At 42.5% G+C, this 20,709-nt stretch overlaps 2 protein-coding genes across 3 annotated transcripts in view; one reads left to right on the top strand and one right to left on the bottom strand.

Annotated features, from left to right (window-relative positions):
• RASEF (RAS and EF-hand domain containing) overlaps positions 1-20,709 on the bottom strand; it is a 1,118,741-nt gene that overhangs the window by 240,601 nt on the left and 857,431 nt on the right. The gene's annotated exons all lie outside the window — the stretch shown is intronic.
• MCRS1 (microspherule protein 1) overlaps positions 1-20,709 on the top strand; it is a 1,081,536-nt gene that overhangs the window by 831,283 nt on the left and 229,544 nt on the right. Inside the window, exon 17 of the mRNA XM_044083711.1 lies at positions 4,527-4,654. Coding sequence (XP_043939646.1) covers positions 4,527-4,654 — 128 coding nt within the window. The remainder of the gene's footprint in view (positions 1-4,526; positions 4,655-20,709) is intronic.

Below are 20,709 nucleotides of genomic sequence, written 5' to 3'. Positions count from 1 at the left end.
TAAGTTGAAACTTATGGTGATGGCTTGTAGATGAGAAAAAGAGAGAGAAGGTAAGTGGAGTGGACAGGCCAACGGATCTTAACTGTGGGAGTTAAAGGGAGACTACATGAAATGAGAGCAGAGAAAATGGAAGTAGGAAAGGAAAGAGCACAGGTGGTTAGGAGAGAGTTAAGGGTGTAAGCTCGATAGCTAATCAGGTGAATGCATCATTTATGATATGTCATAATTTTATTTCCTTTGGATGCCTTCCCTGTTCTATGGCATTGGAGATATCCTTTGTGCCTGTAATTTTTACTGATTCCATTTAACCATCACAGAGTTCAGAGAAGAAATTAAAGTCAGTTCTCAACACCCATGGCATGTCCAAGCTTTCACATTTGTGATGACGATACGGGAAGCAGTCCTGTTTCTGGCCAAGAAGATCCCGTTATTGAGATAAGTCAACTACACTTAAGGGCTGGCACTTGTCAGAAGTCACATAGGGTGCTTTCCATCAGGTGCACTTGCTCTGTATTGTGGAGGTAGTTCATGTTGGCAGAGTTGTACCTGTTGCTACCCTAGGTCATCCTGAAGGGTATTAGGCACATGTGTTACTTGAGCCTTACTGAAGTCATAGTTAGGGTGCATATGACAGTTGCATCTGCCCATCATGACCTTGTGTAGAGCAGGATTGTGGTGCCGCACTCGGTCAGTGTTTACCCTGTGACTCTGAGCAAGTCACTTAACCAGACAGTACTTTTAAGTTACCCCTAACTAGAACAATTGTGTGTATTGGTCTTGCATAGTAACACGTAAATAAAAACTGTGAATCTGTTTAGGGACCAGACATATCTCATTCAGTCAGGATTGCATCAGTGGTGTTGTCCTCCAGGCTACCAAGACAAGATCTAGGAAGCTTTGGCTTGGTCTAGAGAGCACATTTCCTGTACATTGTAAGCAGGACTGTGCACCCAAGCTAGAGGCAGTTTTGCCATAGTGATCCTCAAGTGGATGTTAATTGAGGCCTCAAACCCGGCCTTTGAATTCACAATACACTCTAACCTCTTGAGTTGATTTTATAATTGTGACATAAATGTAAAAAATAATATAGTATAGTTGTGTAAGATACTGACAATAACTGCAGATGGTGGAATCAATTAATGTCTTCACTGTATTATCTTCCTGTTTATTTGTAGTTATGTTGTACTGCTTGCCTGTGGTGTTGATGTAATGTGCTATGGTCCAAGTAGGAAAAGCCTTTCTTGCCATAGTGTCATAAAGTCCTGGAGGAGATGGACTTTACTGCTACACAACAAAAAGGTTTTCCCTTCCTCTGCTTGCATTAATAAACTTATCTTCTCAAGTTTGCTCAGCAGCAGCAGAAACACTATTTGTCTCAGAGGGCCAGCCCCCACCCCTTGTAGGTTACACTGCCAGATGTGCTTTTTCTGTAGTTATTGTCTGTGAGTGGGTGGTAGTAAGAGCTTCTGTTAATGCCCTGTTGAAGAAAGCTGGTCTACCTCCTTTAGCTGATCTTTCTTTCAGTCCAGTTAATCATAATCCGTGATTGTTCCTTTGGTTTCCATGCTCATTCTGCAACCTTTTTCTTCAGCTGCTGTAACTTCTTCTCATGGGATTCCATTGTAGCCATGCTCTTCTGGAGTCTGGAGGATTGCAAGTTTACTGCCGACTTCAAGAACAATGTTTTCAAACTATGTTCTTCTAATGCTGACATGAGTACTGCTTTTTCATCATTTTATAGTAATTGTGTCCTCAGTGACCTGTACTTCTAATCCTGACAGCTGATTGATTTTTGCACAGTGGTCATGTTCTGGTAGGAAGGATATCCCACTACTCCATGTTTCATCATGTTACTCCACAGCTGCCTGTCTGTATTTACTTTCGTTACATATTAAACTCCTGAGAGTAATGATGGTTTCAGTTTGGGGATCCATAAACAGGAATTTACTCTCTCGCTTCTTGTGAAGTGGAGCTCTGATAAAATTGCTGTTTGCACCATGTTAGCTGACTCAGTCCCCCTAGTGTAGGAGAAATTGTGTTGGGAGGGGTGGAATTTTGAGTTTGAGGTCTAGGATGTTGGCATGTTTCTTTACTTGGTACAGAAAATATGGTGGCCCTATCTTTTTTTTTTTTGTCTACAGTATCAGTGTGCAGAATGTGAAGCTGGATGTTTGCCTGTGGTAAATGCTATATTTACTAGGAACATGTACTTGTGAGTAGCTTTATTTACTAGGAACATGTACTTGTGAACAGACAAATCTTTTTTGTGTTATTGTGTAGTAAGCTTTTATTGTTGAGTTGGCATTATAACCTTTTCCATAACTGTAAGCCTGTTGTGCAGTCATTGGCTTTATATACTTAAAAGTAATGGCAAGAGACACACTTAACTGTACTCTACCTGTTTTTGTAAAGTATTTGGAGTTTTTTTGGGTAGATGCATTGTTGTGACCTGGTAAGGTCACTCTGTGTATTTTTTGGGCCCCTGTCTGTCACTGTTACTGGCCTGTTACCCTGGTGCTCCACGTAGGGTCTACCAGCAATCTTCTTATCCTCCAGATTACTCTGGTATTGCTGAGGCCAGTCGTGGATCATAATGGCATCCCAGGGGCTCAGCAAATCTCTGCATCCATCCAACCATACAAGTTTTTTTTTTATTTCTACCCTACCCACTCCCCCCTCCCTTAAGGCAAGATGGGAGTGGAATGTAGACAAGCAGCATATCTCCCTGCTTCCACAGCAGCTCAGCCAGGTCCACTTCCCACCTGTACTGGAGCATGCTTATTCCCAACAACGTCCTCAGCCTTCACCAAGGATCATTGCAAAGAGACTCCCCACGTTCTGCTCTCCCCAGGATAGGAGTCCCCATCCTTCCCTCCCTGCGCTTTTCAGTCCCCAGAGCTGCTGATTGAACCCAGATTGCCTGGGTCATAGTCATGGTTTTATCCCTGTACAGCACCTGAGTAACTAAGGGTCATTCTGTTTATTTGATGGACTGCTCCTGAGAGAGGCAACGTCCATGTAGTTGGAGTTAGTGTTAGCCTGATTAAAATAAGTACACCCCTGTTTGATTGATTTTGGAGGGGGGGGTCTGTTTCAGACCTCTGGTTGCTAAAAACTGAACAAAACACTAGGTCATTGGTGCAGTGAGATTCAAAATCCTGAACAGTTAAGTGAGACATTTCACACTGTTAATTGTATCTATGGTTTTGCTTCTCTAGTTAATATTACCACTTAAGGGTTGCACCTATACCAAGAAGGGTTGCAAGTGTACAATCCTTTCTGTTTTTGTTGTATTATAGTGGTAATATTGAAGTTTGGGGTATGGTGTGGGACACAGGTGACTTGATCCCTGCAAATAACATAATTGGAAAAAAAAATACTCTGTTATTGCCTGTCTGGAATGGATTGTTCTTTCTGTATTTTGAATCTTATGTAATTATTTCTGCTGGCATGAATGGCGCATTGATATTATTTTGCTAAGTTTTGCTAAGTGTCTGGTGCGTCATCAGTCTTTAAGTGACCCTTGTATATGTTGTGCTTGTAACTTGGTTTTCCTTTCTGTGGTTGTGACTGTGATCATTTGCTATCATGGGGCTAGGTGTTCTGTAGTGCATGGAGAATGGTGATTACTCTCTGGTATTCGAAAAAAGACAAATCAGTTAAGTGCTACTGTAGTGTGAAACCCAATCCTGACAAACATTAAGCAACCCTGTTTAACTCGTTAAGGTTGGGTCTCACTCTAGCAGTCAAATATGCCAGTACTGACCAGCAAAGACAACAGAATAAAAAAAGGTTTGTTCTTGCCTGCTGTCCATACTGATAGTCCCTCACTTCTCCTCATAAACATAAACTAGCTAAAAAAAATAGGATGTGTATTTGTATTCTCTGAAGGGTATGAAGTCTGAAACTGAAATGAATGTCATTTAGTGACTTAGGTCCTCAGTGATTTGTCAAAAAAACAAATATTTTGAAGCAGACTAAACATGAGGCAAAAATGTGGGTATTTGAGAGGCACGGCAAGGAAAGGGTAAACATAGGAGACTGTTACACTGTCTTCTTGACAGTGCTAGCCAAGTGTTTTTTTCTCTCTTTTTTTGTTTTTCTTTTAACTAGTAGTACATGGAGCAAGTAATATGATCGGGTCAGTGATCATAACCTTTACTTTTGTTTTCTCGGCATGAATGCCAAAATTCACCTCTCAAGCTTTGCTGTCATGGTGAATTTCTCAGCATCCCAAGTCTGGAACACAATAAGTTAGATGTATGATCAAGGACCCGTCATAATCCTCTGTTACACACTGCCTGGCAGTGAGGGGTAGTACTACCAGCTAGTCAAGAAGTAGGATATAATGGTTAGCACAAAAAAAAAAAAAACACACACACTTGAGGACCATTTCCCTTACAGGATTATTCTGAAGATGTGAATGAAATTTGTACATTCACTGCTGTAGTGAGTTACTTTGTACATACCAACAGCATTAAACTTGGCAGTTTGTGATGACTTTGTTCTTACACATGTTGTTGTAGGTGTTATTAAACTAAAGAACAATGGAGACTTCTTCATTGCCAATGAGGGCCGAAGACCATTTTACATAGATGGAAGGCCAGTGTTGAATGGGAACAAGTGGAAACTTAACAACAATTCAGTAGTGGAGGTAAGATTGCAGAAGTTATTTGTTCATCATTACAAGGGTGTTTCGGATGCTTGTCCCTCCACACCCACAATAGATCGGAGAACCTCTCAGTGATGGACATCCGTCAGTAAGAAGACTGATTCATTGATCTATCAAAAGGAGAGGAGATTGTTGGTGTTTCTTTTCCAGCTTTCAGGAACAGTTTTTTCCTAGTTTCATTCTTCCAGTTTAACCTCTGCCTCTGATTAGCAGTGTTGTGTGTCATGAAAATACTATAAACAAAAAAAAGTTACTCTGGTTTGAAAATGAGTGCTGAACTTCAAGAAATGTTTTCCTGTTTTGCCAAGTAACAAGTATATTAGCAGGCAGTGGTTATTCTTATTTTTGTATCTCTTATCAAGCTTGTTGTAGGGCATGTAGATTTTTTCTGCAATTACTTGTAAAAACCTTGTGTGTCGGTCCCCTTTTGTTTGTCAAAAGCAGTAGCTTCCCATCAAAAGATATGTTTAGCTTAATTAGCCACTTTGTGTCACTATTGCTTTGCCTAGCCCATGCAAGGATCATCATCTGAAGAGAAGTGTTTCAGGCCATTTCAACTAGCAAAGGTAGTTCACAAGGAAATTTACTTGGATGTATGGTTTACTTTTGATTATTTTACTCAGTTTCACCAACAAGTTAAAGCTCACAGCGAATCATTTCTGTCAGATTTCTTGTCTCTTCACATTGGCAGTTAAAGTAGTGTTTTTTTTCTTGTATGACATTTGGGTAAACGACCATTAATCAAGCACAATCTCATAGGAGCCTGGTTAAAAAAACAAAGTAAATTGTCAGTTTTGCAAAACAGCAAGTAAAAAAATTTTTTAGAGGAGGTGGACATACCCCTTGACCCCAGCAAGGTTGCTCAACCTCTTACGTAAGGGAATTCTTCCTCACTGCCAACATTTGGCAGTCAGTATACTTTCTACATTCAGCAACATAAAACTTGACTATACCAATCCAACAGATAAAGCACCGAATTGTAATATATACATTCTTAGGCTCTCTCAATATGTTTTGTTCTTTGCTGGAGGCCTTAAATTCAGCTGTGGTGTTTATTGGGAGACATTTAGTACGTTATGGACATCAAGTTGTTGTGTTTTTTTGTTATGCACCCTTCAGATTTTTTTGTCTGCAGTTATGACATCACTTAGTGGACTGTGCATGGGGACATTGCTAAATTTTACAAGCTGCATAGCCCTTGAAGCCACAGTGCTTTAGAAGCTTAACACCTTTTTTTAATCATCTTCTTTCAGCTTTTCCCGGTTAGGGGTCGCCACAGCGGATCACTTGTCCGCTCATGATTGGCAGTGGAGTTTTATGGTGTCAAGTTGCCAGCCTGGCGCCCAACCTTCCACAGAAGGCACAAATGTGCACACACTCACACCTAGGGCCAATTTAGTGTGTCCAATCCACCTACAGCATGTCTTTGGGATGTGGGAGGAAACCGGAGCACCCGGAGGAAACCCACGTGACCACAGGGAGGACATGCAGATTCCACGCAGAAGACACCCCAGCTGAGAATCGAACCGGAGAACCTCTTGCTGTGAGGTGACATTGCTAACCACCTTTAATAATTTTTTTAATTCCCGATGCCTGTCAAACATCAGTAGCTGTCTTTACAGATTGTTTATCCCAGTCATCCCCTGATGGATGATGCCTGTTCCTAGCCTATCCCTTTCCTGTGAGATAAGGCCAGTTTTAGAGGCCATCAAGCAGGCATCAATTTGGATTTTTGCATTAATGCTTTCAGTTATCTCTTGTTGGCTGAGGTGTGTATCCATGACCCTGTATGGGCCTACTGTGTCCTCTTCAATGTGCTCTTGCTTTAGTACACATACTGTGGAAGGCTGTTGTCATGGCCTTAACAGAACAGAGTCCATATCCCTGTCCTGACCATGTGTGGCACCTAGCAAGTCTTTGCTTCCATGGGGGTACTTTGACCAGAACCAGCAGTCCTTCCCCCAAGATGAATGAGCTAGCGTCAGGCGCTTAGTCCACCCTCCATTTTCCAACCCTTCCAGCACCAAGTTGCTGTTCAAGCTGTGGACATCTGGGTCAGAGTATGGACTTTATCCTTCTACACTACAGAGTTTGACTCTTGTTAGATGGAGTTCTCTTAGTGAACTGGAGCAGTAGACTTAGGTTCATAGGTTCATACTAGGCTATCTGCCCGAGGGCATTTATAAGCCTAGCCCATAGTTTTGTGGCTTACGCCACCCCTTTAGTTTGGAGAAACTGTGCCCATTATTTTGCTGTGCCTCTGTCGAGCAGTGACACTGAGGTAACCCCTGGGGTGTATCTGCGATCTCCCATCTATTGGTCAAGATTCCTCTTGAACAAGGCCACCGAGGTGCTCTGCCTCACATAAACCGGGATTTTGTTCCACAGCATAGGGAGTCTTTGGGTGATGAATCTATCCCTCCAGCACGTCCTATTAATAACCGTGTCGAGGTTTAAGTCTCCCGCCCTTGTGGCTCTGATGGATCTAGATTTTTTGAGATGAAGCATGTTCATCAAATCTGGGTTTGACATGGCCTTGTATGTCAGGCATAGGTCACCTCTAAGCAAGCGGTAAGCAACTGAATATAACTGAGATCCACTTTCTCATCCTTTGGAAAAAGCAAGTTGGCAGATTCCTTGTTTCCCATCTCAAGTAACCTTCCAACTACCAAGATGTTAAACTTAGGATGGTAGTAGCATGCCTGTGCACTACTTTGCAGGCCATGATAGAGTTCTGCCATTTGGAGGTTTAATTTCTGCTAGATGGAAATCTACAAGTGAATTCCACATAAATATTTTCCCTTCAGTCACTACATAATGGATTTTGTATGATGTCCTTCCCTAAATCACTTTTGCAGTATTCCAGTAATATTGGGCTATCTCACCAAGGTAACTTGCCATTGATCTGGGGTACCAAAGCCTAAAGACCTTCCATACAGCCATACATCCAACTTATGACTTAAGCCCATGGGCCTAAGGGTATATAAGCGGACATATGAGAGTAAGCTCCTCTGATCGTTCACCACCAGTCTGAAAACGGGTTTTGTGCCACTTAGTCTATTTTTTTCATGTGGTTGCGGTTATGACGTTTATTTTCACTTATTCAGGTAAGTGCCCTGATGGGAAACATTCCTTTTTGTTCTTGTACTTTGGTGTTTAAATGTTAGATGTCAGCCAAGTGAAGGAAGTCTGATTGTGGTGGGCAGATTCCATAAGGATCTGCACTCCCAGTCCTTGTTTTCTCATGGGGATGAACACGACTATAATAATTGTCAGATTTGTCAGTCATTTGTCCTGAAAACCCGACATACACATATTTCTTGCTAAATATCTATGTAAAGATTCAGAGCTTGAAATGCCTCGCCCACTCCAAAAATGGTATAATACTATGCACATGATGTACGGCTTGCTACTAAAAAGAAATTCAAAGGCCTAGACCTGAGACATCATCTGGCAATTTGGACTTGGACGTACCCATTGAGATATTGTAGGAACCCATGGTATGGCCGAAGACTTCTTTATGCCCCTACCAATGCAACTTTGCTGGAGGCCAGTATGGCATCTGATTCTTTCACATCCAATACCAACAGATGTGGTTGAGAAGAAGAAACCAAGGCTCAGTACTTCTAAGGACTGGAGGACATACCTTAAGCTGTGGTTAAGGAAGTGGTGCCTGGATCTTTGTTTGAGGTGTGCCAGGGATCATATCTGCGTTTTGTAAAAGCAGACGTCACTTCTAAAATGAAAAGCAAAAGATTAAGAATATTTTTCTGTCTCGGACATCTCATGAAAAGGAATCGATGGATTTTTTCTGAGGGCCTATACAAGGTCATTTTGCTTCTCAAACCTCCTTCCTCTCTCTTCCTCCCCTCCCCCAGTAGAGACAACATGAATTCTGTTCTGAGGAAGAGGAAAAACCTGATTTGTTATGAACATACACTAACATAATTCTTCTCAGATTCATTCCCCAGGCCAGTTGGCATCAGATAAAGATTATCCCCATCTCTCCTGTTGAGGAAATCTCCTTTGGAGAAACCATCACAAAAATTATACTGCATTTTGAGTAGAAATCAAGACAAGTTTCTGATGTGTAGAAGAAAGATTACAGATTTGGAGGTAGGAGCTCCTATGTTAGCACCTGTTCCACCAGTTTTAGCAATTTTTCTTGATGTCTTTGCACACACTTCATCGCCTGAATCAGCCCGTAAGTAACCTAATCTATTTTACAAAGTACCAGTGACTCTAAAATTCCTTTATAAAAATCTTTTGCAGATACCTCTATTATTTCTCTATCAGCAAGCTTTTAAAACTGTTACCTGCTGTCGCTGTTATACCTTCAAACAGGGACAGTAGGGCTATGCACAGATGTGGAAAGATGTATACTTCTGCCACTAGGGTCTTTAGGGCATTGACTTATAAAACCCACGTGATGAAATATCTGTTGTCTATTCTTGGTGAGTTGAACAAGACTTTGACCAACCTTGAGGGTTCTAAAACTGAAAAGAAGGCTTTTTCAATGGTTGGTCAGGTTATATAGTTGGCCAGACATACCATTAAATGTAACTATGATGCAGTGGAAGTTTCTTCCAGGTTGGCTGCTACTGGATATCTGTCTTCAGAAGATTTGCATGGCTTTGTTCCCGTTGGACTAATCTCCCCCAACACCAAGGGCCTGCTGTTTCTAAGTTCTCCAGTATCAAAGGAACTATCTGGCTAAGCCCAGTTCGTTTGCCTACAAACAGACAAAATCTGCACAGAAAGTCAGGAAAATGCCATGAAAAAGATTTCGGGACAAATCTGCTAGAGTCTCCAAGTCTGGGAAACCCACTTTCCAGACAAATCAGCCTGTCTACCCTCTGCAACCTTCTTCTCTGCCCCCCCCCCCCTTCAGTCTATCCTTTGTCATGTCAAAAAGGTAGCCACCTCCTTTTCAGCTTGGTAGCTCATCATTTCAGACATGTGGGTTATTTCAGTTATTCAACAAGGCTACAAAGTGATTTGGAAGGAAATCCCAGTCTTCAGTTGTACTCTGTGTGTGACAACCAGGTGCCTCATTTCCCTCCCATTTTACAGGGTCTTTCTGACCAATGTGCTGTCGAATCTGTCACCACTCCATTTAGGAAAAGGTTTCTATTCCAAGTTCTTTATAACCAGAAAAGGAGGAGACTGGAGACCCATTCTAGACTTCTCACCTCATTAACTTTCTGAGGGTACCTTCTTTCAAAATGCATTCCCCCTTCAAACCCTTCTACTCTTCTTACCCAAAGACTTTCTGGTATCCATGCATCTAAAGGATGCTTACCTTCACATTCCCATTCATTGTTTTATAGGAGGTTCTCTCAGTCTGTTTGCTTTTTTGTCACATTTTCAGTTCTCTACTATTGCCCTTTGGGTTATCTACAGCCCCCAGAGTTTTCAGAGTGCTTGGCTCCAGCTGTCTCCTCTTTCAGGATTCAGAGAATCTGTATATGCCCATACTTCAGTGCCCTTCTTGTATAGGCAAGCTGTCAGGAAAACTTGTTAAAGCACCTTGCCTTCAGTATCTCCCTACTGTAGAAGCTGGCTTCACTGGCATTGTCAAAATAGTCTGCCTTGACTCCTAGACTGGATCTAGTGCTTCTGGGATCCAGTCTGGACACACGTTGCATGCTATCCTTTCTCTCACAAGAGGTGGTGTAGACTCTCTCCATGTAATTTCAGTCCCTCTTTCCAGTTCTGTCTTTTTCTGCAAGAGAAATTCTAAGGGCTCTGGGAGTCATGGCAGCTTCCAACCATATGATTCGCTGTTCCAGACTTCACATGAGAAAAATCCAGTGGTACCTGAAGTCTCTCTGATTTCAACTCTGCCAACCATTGGAGACACTGGGTCCATTAATTCCTTTTCTGAAAAGAGAATTAAACTAGTGGATCTCTTGGGTACAGTTGGATCTAGTGCTGTCATTCTTGAGTGGTAACAGTTTGGTTTGAAAGTGCAAATATATACATTAGATCTATCTTGGGGTGCATAGAAAGACCCTTGCCACTTGAGAGTCCATGAGCTGTCACACAAAGAAAGGAATACATCAGTATGAAAGAAGTGAGGGCACTCATTCAGGCTTTACAGGTGATGATCTTCGTGTTTCACTGTTGCAGTCATCACATTTGGGATATCTGCCTAAAGGTAGCCCTCAGCCGGCCTGAATACCAGAGTCTTGGGATTTCTGCATCGGATGCTGTTGCTTCGTCCATGACATCAGGTCGTCAGGGGTATAAACATGCAGCCGACGCCATTACATCAGTCTTTCTTGCCGTGTGGTGTCCGAAGCAGAAGCAATTCGCAAGTGCCGGTCGGCTGACTCCTGAAATTTTTGAGTTTCAAACCTGAAGCCTTCTCAAAGATAAGTACCCCATTGGGGATCCTCTTTTCTTGCTCTAACAGAGTCAGAAAAAATTAATAATTGTCTTGCCTGTGGAAAGCAAATACCTCAGAGATTTTCATTCTTACTGCGTCACCTGTTTAGGCCCAGACCACGACGTCCCTTGCTGTCGGTTTTGTGCCTTGTTCAACGCCTGAACTATTCATCGTTGGGCAATTTTTGTAGCTAAATTCTTTCACTCTGTCTCCGTACTCTGAAATGGCTTTGGTAAGCCATCAGACTACCGATCTTCCAAAAAAAAGAAACGATAAAGAAAGGGACAGACCACATAAGTTCAAGGCTGCCGACGAGGCTACCTTTAAGCAAGTTGTCGGTTGCCAGTACTCGGTGAGGCGCTTTCACAGCTCCTGATACCCGCTTCTGCAGATTTTAAGGCCTCTACTGAGACCCATTCAGAGTCCGGTATGCCGTGAGATGCTTCTTTGACTATGGAACCTGCAGGTGACTCCATGTGCAGGCACCGGCTTCTGTGGGTGTATTCAGGCCTTCCGATTTTCATATTAAACAGACTTCCTTTCAAACCAAAAATACCGAATTTCTCAGGCCTAAAGTTCACACTATGCCTAGGAAACAGATGACCAAAGCGCGTTTTCAGGCCCACATGCCACAAAAACAAATGATTAGAATGGCTGAGGACCTCATTACTTTAATTAGGGGAAGTCCGCCTTCCCCCTCAAAAAGACCCAGAACTGATTTTCCTTCTGATTCTTTTGATCAGGAATCTAATCTCTCTGATCCTTCTGATTTCCAGGACATGCCCATATCCACTTATGAGGATTCTGATGCAGAGGATTCCATTCCCTCTGCTTCCCCTCCAGAAGATTTTTCCTTTGGCGAAACCCTGCACACACCCTTGGAGAGCATTTCTGCTGGGAGAGCAAGGACTACTCCCAGTCCAGAAAGAGACTCGGGTAATTTTTAAGCTTGCCTCAGCACAGGCCTCTAGCTATCCCTCCTGTTCTGGAAATTGTAGATGATGTCTTCCTGGAATCCAGCCTTACCCCTGATACCTTGCCTCCAGCTCTCAGGAAACCTGACCGGTACTATAGAGTGCCTGACTCCCACAAATTCCTTTTTAGGAATTCTACTGTGGATCCAGAGACCATTTCCCAGGGACCTAAAGGCATTAAGCCTACAACTGCCAAAAATCCTACCCCTTCGAACAGGGATTCCAGGGCTTTAGAAAGATGGAGTAAAAAGATATACACCTCTGCTACGCTTTCCATTAGGGCTTTGCATTTCCAGCTTCATATGTTAAAGTATCAGCAGCATTGTATGGTGCTAATTAAACAAAAAATGTTGATTCCTGATTGTGCAGAACACAGATTTACAAGAGTTAATGCATTCTTCTAACCAAGTTGGTAAACATACTTTGCAGTGTGGGTTTGATGCTTTAGAAGCATCTTGCAGGGCTGCTGTCACTGGTTTTGTTCTTAGAAGACATGCTTGGCTTAAGGAACAGAACTTGCTAGATCATGTCAAAGCAAAATTTACTGGGTGCACCATTAAATCGAGAGTTTATATTTGGTAATAAAGCAGAAGTCCTCAAAAGAATGGAGAAGAAAGCTAAATCTATGCAAACTGTTAAAGATTTCTTACAAGTACAGCCACCTAGATTCATTAGGCATTGGCCTTCAAAAAACTGGTCTTTTCCAGTCCCTTCCAGGCCTTCTCAGTCCAAGCCCAGGAGCAGCAGACCACCAAGACTTTGGTCTCAGGTTATGCACAGGTCTAAGCAGTGGAGTGCTCCCACGTCCGAAACAGGGAGTAGTAAGCCACCATCCTATGGTAAAATTGCACAATGACTTATCTTTAACTCCTCCAAGCCTTGCACCTTTTGGAAGGAAACTTGCACTGCATGCCAAAAGCTGGCAATACATTACCCAAAGCAAATGGGTCTTAAATATTGTTTCCCAGGGATACAGATTCCAGTTCCACTCACTTCTATCCATAAGCGGATGTCCAAACCAGTGGGCAGAGGGCCAAAAGCAAGTACTTTTTCTTCTCGGTATCAAGGCTATTCATCCTGTCCCAGCAGAACAAAGGGGACATGTTTTTTATTCCAGACTGTTTCTGGTCCCCAGAAAAGAAAACCCTTAGCATCCTATTCTGGATCTGTCTGTTTTCAACACCTTTTTGGTGGCTCCAAGATTCAAAATGCTAATTCTCCAGCAGCTGCTTCCTATGCTAGCCAAGGACTCCCGGCTAGCACCCCTAGATTTAAAAGAAGCTTATCTGCACATCCCCGTAAGGGAATCTTGCAGGAAATACCTACATTTTAGAGCAGGCTCTATGCACCATCAGTTCTCTGCACTTCCCTTTGGCTTATCTATTGCACCCAGGATATTCGTAAAGTGCCTAGCTCCAGCCATTGCATATTGCAGGCAGAGAACAATTCAAATTTACCTATACTTGGACGAATGCCTGATTCAGGTGGACAGTCAGGAATTGCTACTTCAGCACCTGGCATTAAGAGACTTCTAACTTCACTGGGGTAAACCATCAGCAAAAAGAAATCACAGCTGGTACCCAGCCAACAGATTGTATTCCTGGGACCAAGCTTGAACTCAACTTCCCAGTTGGCATTCCTCACTCCAGCGAAACACATTTATTTGACAAACTACTTCAGTCTACTGGCCACCAAAACCCAGCTATCTGCAAGAAAAATACTGCAAGCCCTAGGGTTCATGGCCTCTTGCATTCCACTAATTACATATGCAAGACTGCATATGAGGAAACTTCAGTGGTACCTAATAAGTCTTTGGTGTCAACGTTCTCAAGGCCTGGAAACAGTGATTCCTATCATTCCTTGCCTAAGGACAGAGTTCCTTTGGTGAGCAGAGGCCTGCAACCACAACAAGGGACTCCCTTTCACTCAACCCCTTGCCGCCCAAACCCTAACGGCAGACTCATCAGACTATGCATAGGGGGCTCACATGGTAGGGCAGTGCATTCAAGGCAAATGGGACCCAAAGCAAATGCACCTGCATATCAATCAAAAAGAAATGTTAGCTATACAGAATGTTCTGACAGCCTTCAAAGGCCTTATTCTTCCAGGACAACTATTGGTAAAGACAGACAACACCACAGTTATGTGGTACATAAACAAGCAGGGGGGAACCCATTCCTACCCCCTATGCAGACTAGCCATGGTTCTGTGGAACACAGCCTTGTGCAACCAAGTGCACTTACAAGCTCAATTCCTGACAGGCAAACTAAATTCACTGGCAAATGACCTAAGCATAAATCTCATGGACCCACACGAGTGGAAACTGGAGCCAAAAATATTCAAGCTTTTGAGGAACAGGAGGGGGACACCAGAGGTCGACCTTTTTGCTTCCCCTCAGAACAATCAGTTGAGCAAATTTTGCGCCAGAACTCACCACAGTCAAGCTTGGAAAGTGAATGCCCTGTCCTTCACCTGGGAAAGCCTCTTAGTCTATGTATTTCCCCCTCTACCCCTCCTCTCAAAGGTTCTACTAAAAATCCAACAGGACAAGCCAAGGACCATCCTGATTGCGCCAGAGTTTCTACGCCAGCACTGGTACCCTCTTTTGCACAGTATGACCGTGCTACAACCATGGCACCTGCCTCAGATTCTTTCCCTGCTGCCCCAGCAAGCGGGCGAGATTCTGCATCTTCAGCTACAGACCCTGAACCTTACAGCCTGGCTAATCCGCTGAATTCAACACCAGCAACCCTCAGTAAGCAGGTGCTGGATGTCATTCTTGAGGCATGGAGGCCTAGTACTAGAAAATCTTATACAGAAAAGTGGAAAAAATACTGTTCCTGGAGACAGTCTCAGGGAATGGCCACAGCTGTGCCCTGCTTATCTCATATACTAGATTACTTAACAGAAATGCTCCACAAAGGCCTGTCCTTCTCTTTAATTAGGATTCATGCCTCTGCCATCTCAGCTCATTATAATACTGAGCCTCCCCTCTTCTCTCATTATTTGGTAAAACAGTTCTTGAGAGGAACCAAAAATTTAAGACCCCCCCAGGAGAGCTCCCACTTCAGCTTGGGACCTTAAGTTTGCATTAGAAAAGCTCACGCTTCCGCCCTTTGAACCTGTGGCAACAGCAGAGTTAAAATTCCTCTCATGGAAAACCGCTTTACTTCTAGCCATTACTTCAGCAAGAAGAGCGTCTGAATTGCAGGCCCTTATGGCAGTGGAACCTTTCATTATCTTCCATGCAGACAGGGTTTCCCTCAGGACTAACCTATCTTTTATACCCAAGGTGGTGGCTAGTGTAGCTTTAAACCAGTCCATTCATTTGCTAACCTTTTTTCCTATTCCTCAGAATAAAGGGGAAAGGATCCTGCATTTTCTGGACATGCACATGCAGCTTAGGTTCTATCTGAACAGGACTAAGCCTCTCAGAAAATCTGACCAGCTGCTAGTCAGCTTTGCTGCAGGGGCAGAGGGCAAGGCCATTGCAAAGTAAACCATTTCTAAATGGATAGCACACTGCATACATGTCTGCTACAAACGCCATGGGAAGCCTACCCCACAGGAGATCAGAACTTATTCCACTAGGGCTGCATCTACCTCGGCAGCATTTTTCAGGGGAGTCCCTACCAGGGACATCCTGGAAGCTGCAACCTGGAGCTCTGTGCACACTTTCACCAGGCACAAACTACTAGCCTATATTTTCTAAATCCAGAGCTGGGTTTGCCACAGCAGTCTTACAGGGTCTGATTGCCAGCCCTAATGCTTCATAGCTACCTCCACCCTTCCTTAGTTTTGGGAATCAACCCAAATGTGATGACTGCAACAGTGAAACACAAAGAACATAGTACAGTTGTGTACACTTAACATAAATGTAGATGTTCAGATGTATTCACTGTTGCAGTCCTGGCTACCTTCCCTCCAGCCCCCCTGACTTCTCTTTACTTCTACCTATCTTTTTTGTTTGACATGTCTTATATCATTGGTATTTGTTTTTTGCTGGAGGTGTTACATACCATGTAATTGCTTACTGTTTTGGGGGCACCTGACATCTGAGGCAAGAAAAACTGATGTAGTGGCTTCGGCTGCATGTTTTATACCCTTGCAACCTGACGTCATGGAAGAAGTGATGGCATCTGATGCAGAAATCCCAAGACTCTGATATTCTTGCCGGCTGAGGGCTACCTGCAGGCAGATAACCCAAAATGTGATGACTGGCACTTGCGAACTGTTTCTGCTTCGGGCACAGCACGGCAAGAAAAAACGATGTAATGGCATCTGCTGCATATTTTATACCCCTGACGACCTGACATCATGGAAGAAGCGACAGCATCAGATGCAGAAATCCCAAGACTCTGGTATTCAGGCCGGCTGAAAGCTACCTGCAGGCAGATAACCCAAAATGTGATGACTGCAACAGTGAATTACACTCTAACATCTACATTTATGGCAAGTGTACATAACTGCACTTTTTCACACTTTTGGAAGCCATGTCCTCTCAGAATTTACACAAACAGCACAATAGTCATGTGGTAAATAGACAAGGGGGGTGGGGGACATTGTCTTTTCAATTATGCAGACTGACTCTTCTGTCATGGGACCAAGCAGCAAAAGCTAATCTGTCCCTACAAGCAGTTTACGTTCTGTCCCAAAACAGTGTCGTAGTGGATTCACTAAGCGGGTCCCTGGAAGATACAGGAAGGTCTTCCTGGACATATTCCACAAATGAGGTATTCCTCCAGTAGATCCGTTTGCCTCTATTCACAAACAGCTCAGGCTTTTTTGCTGTAGGATTCCTTGTCCCAGGCCTGGAGGACAGACAACATGTCTTTCTCATGGGAGAGGAAGTTTCTTTATGCTTTCTATGGCTTCCCCACACAACTCCTAATCCCAAATTCTGTAAAAGATCCAAAGGAAGGGACGAAAAATCTTGCTTACTCCCTTTTGGCCCAGGCAGCATTGGTTCCCCCTTAATTAGAAGGCAGGTGTCATCACAAATTACCCAGTGGAGTGGACATGTTCAAACAGAAAAGGGGTTTCTCTGCTCTATCCGTACTTACTAGCTTGTGGGTTGTGGAATCTTAATCTTTCAGACACCAATTTACTGTGGACATGCTGCATGTTCTCCAGAAGGCAAGAAAAGCCTATCACTGGGGTTAGAGAGAGAAGAATCCTACTTAAACTGGAATTCCAACTGTATTCCCATACTTGAGTTCTTAAGAGCTTATCAAGCCTATTCCTCTGTCAAGGCACATGTCTCCCATTTTTCCATGTATGCTCACCCTTGCTGTCTGGAATTGAGCTGAGGCAGTTTTTCAATGGCATCCTTCTTTTCAACCCACCTAGGAGGGCTCCCCACCCCTTAGTACCTTATCTTTGTCTTGGAAGAGCTTATCCAAACATCTTTAGAAATAATGGCTTTGGCATCTTTAAAATTTTGTACTTGCAAAGCTCTTCTACTAGTGGCCCTTACTTCTGCCCGAAGGGTTTCAGATCTCCAAGCCCTAATGGTCTCTCCTCTCGCCCCTATTTTCTACAAGGATGGGGTATTTCTTAGGGTCAGTCCTTCCTTTATACCTAAAGTGGTCAGTGAATTGTCCCTCAACCAGACTATTAATCTGCTGACTTTTTTCCAGGCCCTCAGAACAAGGGTGAAAACTTCTACACTCCTTTGGATATGCATAGGCAACTTGGATTCTGTTTGGGTAAAACAAAAGACATCAGGAAGACAGACCAGATGTTTGTTTCCATGAAACCGAGTTAGTAATCCTGTCTCTAAGTAAGAGTTGCCAACTGGATTTCAAAATCCATTTCCTTTTGTTATTCCCAGTCACCTGGTCATCTGTGCACACTTCCACAAAACACTACACAGTAGATGCTTTCTGAAGAGCTAGAGCTTACTGACATTCCAAGACTGCTGCACACTGATTAATAACTTAACTCCAGTTTTACCAGTGTGAAAAAAGAAACTGAAAGACAAGGGAAAGGAACTTTGTCACTTTTAATAAATTCAGTATTGGCTAGCAAGTACATTGCCTGGATGTCAGCAATTAAGAAACTAAGAGCCTGAAAAATCAGTTAGAAAATATGAAGAGAAAATACTGACTGGGAAGAATCCTGCAGATGTTCAACAAAAAGCAGTTCAAGCTGCAGCTTTGGTGCAAGACATGGCCTCCAATAATCTAGAGGTAAAATAAGTCAAATGTGCTCAAAGCTGATTAAAGTAAATTAAATACTGACGGAGTATATCAACTCAAGTAAAGGGCTGAAAAAATGGAAGAAGCTTTTAAACAAATATTCAGATGAGCTGATAAAACTGCAAAATCAGAAGTTGAAATGAAGAATAGGCTGGCTGATGAGACTGTTCAAGAAGAGATTTAAAAATGGAAGAATTAGAGGGCAGAGCACATAGGAAAATGACATTTTCTATTGTAACAGACGCTAGAAGGAACAGACTATTAATTTTATGAAGGCACAAATAAGCAACTGGACTGGTATTCCACAGCAGGAACTGTTAAGTGAAAGGGCACACAGTGTGTATGCTCCAAATCTGGCCATGAGAAAGCAGCCAAGACTTGTAATAGTAAATATGCAAACCTACCAGCAGAAAGAGCTGATCCTGACAAAACTGTGGCAGAAGTGCAAAGTATTAACAGTTGGAGACAGTAGAGAGTTTGTGGAAGATGATTCTTTTCTACCTGGTGTACAGTGAGTAAATTTATTCCAGCAGTCTGGGAATGTCAAGGGGCAGATGTGAGGTTCAAGCTGCTGTATCCAGCTGTCTTCAGAATATTTTTTCCTGGAAGATCAAAGTTATTTTTTGATGCAGAACAGGCTAAGGAGAAAATGCAAAAGTTTTTCCAGAAAAAAAGTGAGCCATCAAGCAGAAGGGGCCTGTGCTTCTCCTGATAATAAAGCACTGAGTGACTTTTCCACTGTTCCAAAAGAAAATGCGTGAGAGATGGAGAAAAGCACAGGAGTTGGCTAGAAGACTCTGGGCATACCTTAGAACTGAACCAGAGTCGGGAGTTGTAAGATGTAGATGAACAGGAAGATCAGCAACACAGAAATTAATGAATAAATGTGAGACTGCAAGCATCAGGCTAGAGTGGACTTTTGACTTTGTTGAACTTGCGGGGAAAGAAAGAAATTTGCCGTGCTTCATGTTTTTAATGTTTGAAGGGCACTGAGGGGAGGGGAAGAGGAGGGAAGTGCTTCATGTTTTTAATGTTTGAAGGGCACTGAGGGGAGGGGAAGAGGAAGGAAAAAGTAAGTGTAAGTAAAACATGTTATATCTTTTCTTAACAGTATTTCCATGAAACTTTTCATGATATAAATTGCATGTTTTATAGTAAAAGCATATTAAGTTCTTGTATGTGGTAAAGATACTAAAGTAAACAAATGCCATTTTCCTTTTTAGTATTAATAAATGTAGGCATTACAATGCAAAAAGAGAAAAATAAAAGGCTAGACAAAAGCTTGTTTAAGTTAATAGAATGTAGTCTTGGATTGGTCTGGTGGGGATAGGGTACAAAAGTACTTTGATCATGATGTATGTAGAGCTGATATGTTTTGTCTTTTATATATGTGAATGTCTGGCTTAAAACCCTTGGCTTAATCTAATAAAAATGTGTTAGCAGAAACAAGTAGATAAGAGAACACTGAATGTAATGAAGTTTTTCTTTAGCAATAAATATTTCAGCTTGTCTTTAGAAGCCTGCAGCTGAGGCTTGTGTTTTTTTCTCTTGGATTTCCTTGGAAACAAGCTGATAAGGCAATAAAAAGGCAGAGCACTGGTTCCTTCAAGGCTAAAAGTTAATGTTTTCTGAAAGCATGCAAGTTATTGGAGGAATAAAGATAGAAAGGAACACCATTTAGTGCAAGTAGAAGCGCATGTAATAATGTGAATCTTGGCGTGGATAAGTAACCTCAGTTTTAGGTTGCTTAGGGCCTTTGTGTTTGGGGCAATTGTTCATATTGAGTGCAAAACTTCATTTGAAGATGTACATAGTTTTGTGTGTTTAACAGGTTATCGGGGTGTGTATTTTTTTTCTGCTTCTATTTTTTTTTTTTTTTGGTTCAAGGTTTTTTATTAAAAAGGTCTTGTAAATTGTGACATAGGTTTCAATGTTGATGAGAAAAACATCTGTATAAAAGATTAACAATGCCAAGCAAGCCACTGTGGTGGACATCCAGCATCAACGAACTTTACAATAAATGAAAAAGGTTTCTTTCCAAGAAAACAAAGGGGAGGCACCAGCAATGGAAAAGCACCCTGTCCAGCCTCAACAGGCAGATAAGAAAATATGCCAAGTCCTCTAAGGGCTGCTTTGAGAAAAACCTAGCATGTACAACCAAGGATAACCATAAGCCCTTTTACAGCTATGTATGTAGTCTAAAAGGTAGGACCCAAGCATGTGCAGAACTAGTGCTAACTGTACCACACACACTGACCACACAGAGATAGCAAACCTGCTAGTGGTTAGGTTTGGCGAAGATTTCGCTCCCTTATCCCTTCCAAACTTGTCACAAAACCCTTCCACCAGACACTTCCCCCTCCCCCTACACATCTAAAGACCAGGTCATTAAAGCCTTGTCCAAGGCAAAAGACACAGGCTATATGGGACTAGACTGCATCCAAGGCTGTCTTCTAAACGGTCTAAAACATG

Source organism: Protopterus annectens, chromosome 9.part0, assembly GCF_019279795.1.
Source record: "Protopterus annectens isolate FY-2018-M chromosome 9.part0, PAN1.0, whole genome shotgun sequence".
NCBI lineage: Eukaryota > Metazoa > Chordata > Ceratodontiformes > Protopteridae > Protopterus > Protopterus annectens.
The sequence above is the reverse complement of the archived record's forward strand: the minus strand, read 5'-3'. Positions and strand labels throughout refer to the sequence as shown.